Genomic DNA, 3,864 nt, shown 5'->3' with positions numbered 1-3,864 from the left:
AAAAAAAAAAAAACATAAACAATAAATTTGGGTATTTGATATCTACAGCCTGTATGTTTCTTTCTTATTTTAATCTTTTCCTATAGTCATGGCCCATGGACATGAACATGGACATGAACATGGACATGGGAAAATGGAACTTCCAGATTACAGACAATGGAAGATAGAAGGGACACCATTAGAAACTGTCCAAAAGAAGCTTGCAGCACAAGGGCTAAGGGATCCATGGGGCCGGTAAGATGAATTAAGTAACTTAGGTAGAATTATCCTAGAGATTATTGTCTATGTTCTTTTTCTTTTTCCTTTTATTTATTTTATTTATTTATTTATTTATTTTGGAGACAGAGTCTCACTCTGTTGCCCAGATGAAAGCACCACCATGGTGTTAGCTTAGCTCACAGCAACCTCAAACTCATGGGCTCAAGAGATACTCTTGCCTCAGCCCCCCATGTAGCTGGGACTACAGGTTCCTGCCACAACCCCACAACACATGGCTAATTTTTCTACTTCTAGTAGTGACAGGATCTTGCTCTTACTCAGTATGTTCTCAAACTCCTGAGCTCAAGCAGTCCTCTCACCTCAGCCAACCAGAATGCTAGAATTATAAGCATGAGTCACCACACCCAGTCTGGTAGTCCTTTTTTGTCACCTTTTAATTTTACATCCATTCTGTGGATATTCCTCATTTTGTTCGCCGTTTATCTTTAGGGTTGTTTCTAGCTTTTGGCTATTTTGAGTAAACAAGTACAAGTCTGCGTGGACATACATTTTTATTCTTTTGGGTAAATACCTAAGAGTGGGATTTCTGGATCATACAATAATATATGGTTATTTTTTATAAAAAACTCCTCCATTGTTTTCCAAAGTGGTTGTACTACGCATTGCCATCAGTAATATATGAGAATTTCAGTTGTTCAGTGTCCTCATCAATACTTGGTATTATCAATCTCTTAATTTAGCCATTTTAGTGAATATAGTAGTATTAACTCTTTGTGGCTTTAATTTTCATTTTCATAAAGACTAATGGCAATGAGAATCTTTTTTATATGCTTATTTGTTGTTTATATTTTTTCTTTGGTAAAATTTCTATTCAAATATTTTGCCCATTCTATTTCGCAGAGTATATTTCTTCTCATTGACTTGTAAAACTCCTTTATATGTTGTATAAGTAGTAGTAGATATCTAACTTTTTAAAAATTGTTTTAGCTAGTCTAGGTCCCTTGCAGTTACATATAAATTTTAGAATAAGCTTATCAGCTTTTACAAAAAGCCTATTTGTGTTTTAATTGAGATCATACGGAATCTGTTTCACATAGATTCACAGTGTAAATATTTTATGTTCACTTTGATGCAAAGTCATGTCAAATTGGGATAATTGATGTCTTAACAAGTTGAATCTTCCAGTCATAGACAATGTAGGTCCTCTGTAACTTTCTCAGAAGTATTTTGTTGCTTTATGTACAGGTCTTGTGCATATTTTATCTGGAATAAGTATCTTTTTATGTACAGGTCTTGCGCATAAATTTATCCTGAATTAGTATCTTTTTTATGCTACTGAAAGTAGTATTTTTTTTTTTTTTTGAGACAGAGCCTTAAGCTGTCCCCCTGGGTAGAGTGCTGTGGCATAGCTCACAGCAACCTCCAACTCCTGGGCTCAAGTGAGTCTCCTGCCTCCGCCTTCCAAGTTGCTGGGACCACAGGCTCCTGCCACAACGCCTGGCCATTTTTTGGTTGCAGCCATCATTGTTGTTTGGTGGGCCAGGGCTGGATTCGAACCTGCCACCTTAGGTGTATGTGGCTGACACCTTAGCCACTTGAGCCACAGGTGCTAAGCCTGAAAGTAGTATTTTTAATTCTCCGTTTTAATCCCTTCTATTTCTAGATTACTGAGGGTTCTGTTTATTATTATTAATGAGTATCGAATTGTGTTAAATGCTTTCTCTATATCTATTGAGATGCTCATACTATTTTTTCTTTTTTATTCTCATGGTGAATGGCTTTTATTGATTTTTTTTTTTTCCAAATAAGCCAATCTTGCATTCCTAAGGTGAACTCTACTTCATCATGATGTATTATCCTTTTTCTATATTGCTAGATTTAATTTCCTGAAATTTTGCTGAGAGTGTTGCTTGGTTCACACCTGTGATCCCAGCACTTTGAGAGGCTGAAGGATAAGGACCACTGGAGCTCAGGAGTTCAAGACCAGCCTAGGCAACATAGTAAGACACTGTATAAAAAGTAGAAAAATTAGCTGATGCAGTTGCATGTACCTTTGCTTCTAGGTACTCAGGTAGCTGAGGCAGGAGGAATGTGTGAGCCCAAGAATTTAAGGTTGCCAATGCACTCTAGCCAGAGCAACAGGGTGACCCTGCCTCAACAACAGCAACAAAAAAATATGTTCATGAGGGATCTTCTGCAGGTTTTTTTCTTTTTTTTTTTTTCTGCAGGTTGTTTTTCCTTCTAACATCTTTGTCTGATTTTAATATCTAAATTAGATTTGTTGAGCTCTTACATTTTCTCGTATGTCAGATTTTTAGAGTTAAGTAGTTTTTGTTTTTCATAACATCATTTTTTTTTCACTGTATTGTCCTTATCTGTGTGAAGACTTTTTTCCTAGAGCTTTCTGACTTCTGTTTACTACTCTATTCAGAATACCCAGAAGAATGTTTGCCAGAGCAGGAAATCAGCTTCTAAAGTTCAGGCTGCTATGACAGGGAAAAGCTGCAATCCTCTTGAATATTAATAGCGATGTCAAGTGTTAACACACTTCTATGCCAAAATATATCACACGGGAACCTGTTTAATCTTTGTAACAACACTATAAAGTAGATAGTAATCATCATTGAATAGAAGAAGAAGCAGACCTGGGCAAGTATCTTGCCCAGCCTAAAACACTATAAATCTAATGTAAGTGGCAGAGCAAAGATTAATACTCAGGTCTCTAACTTCATGTTTCATTTTTTATGATGTTGTAATGACTAGTATGAGCAGAGCCATCTCGCTGACCTGTGATGGATAGGCTAAAGGAAGGTTGCAGTTGAGAGTTCTGTAAATTACTGAGTAGTTAGACAGTGAAATGTGACATCAATAGGTGTTTTTTTTTCTTATATATGTGAAAATCGGACTTATATACTTAATTATCCTATGCCACAGAAAGATTGCTATTGTGATCCGTTCATACAGAGTTAAATTTAACTGTGTTAGAAAGATGAAAATTCAATTTATTCTATTCAGTGAATATACATAAGTTATGTGGGGGTCAAGCAGAGTGGCTCACACCTATAATCCTAGCACTCTGGGAGACTAAGGTGGGAGAATCTCTTGAGCTCAAGTTTTGTATGATTATAATTTTTCCCTTTTTTTTTTCCTCTAGGAATGAAGCTTGGAGATACATGGGTGGCTTTGCAAACAACGTTTCCTTTGTTGGTGCATTATTAAAAGGATTCAAATGGGGATTTGCTGCATTTGTGGTAGCTCTGGGAGCTGAATATTTCCTGGAGTCCCAGAACAAAGATAAGAAACATCACTAAAGATAATACCTGGACACACCTTACTGGTTTCTTAACTCTCTTATAAAATTAAGATTTCTTCACTATAGCCTATTTGTCTGTGTGTTTGCCCCTTAAAGAATGTAAGTAAGATATAATAAAGTAAGGAAAGCACATGCCAATCTGTTTTTGTTATTCTTTTTAAAAAAAAAAAAAGTATCTCAGACTATATCAGATTTGATTTTCTTTTTTTTTTTTTTGGTTGCAGTTTTGGGTTGGGGCCGGGTTTGAGTTTGAATCTGCCACCTCTGGTATATGGGGCCGGCACCCTACTCCTTGAGCCACAGGCGCCACCCAGATTTGATTTAGAATACAT

At 36.4% G+C, this 3,864-nt stretch overlaps 1 protein-coding gene across 2 annotated transcripts in view; it reads left to right on the top strand.

Annotated features, from left to right (window-relative positions):
- Positions 1-3,664, top strand: part of NDUFB3 (NADH:ubiquinone oxidoreductase subunit B3) — a 12,846-nt gene extending 9,182 nt beyond the window's left edge. For both annotated transcript variants that reach the window (XM_023510440.1, XM_003785037.3), the window contains exons 2-3: positions 87-234; positions 3,374-3,664. In XM_023510440.1, the coding sequence (XP_023366208.1) occupies positions 89-234; positions 3,374-3,530 (303 nt within the window). In that variant the 5' untranslated portion in view covers positions 87-88 and the 3' untranslated portion in view covers positions 3,531-3,664. The remainder of the gene's footprint in view (positions 1-86; positions 235-3,373) is intronic.
- Positions 3,665-3,864: the final 200 nt, after the last annotated feature.

Source organism: Otolemur garnettii, unplaced genomic scaffold (assembly GCF_000181295.1).
Source record: "Otolemur garnettii isolate 467f Iridium unplaced genomic scaffold, OtoGar3 scaffold00013, whole genome shotgun sequence".
NCBI classification, from domain to species: domain Eukaryota; kingdom Metazoa; phylum Chordata; class Mammalia; order Primates; family Galagidae; genus Otolemur; species Otolemur garnettii.
This window is presented reverse-complemented; position numbering and strand designations above follow the sequence as displayed.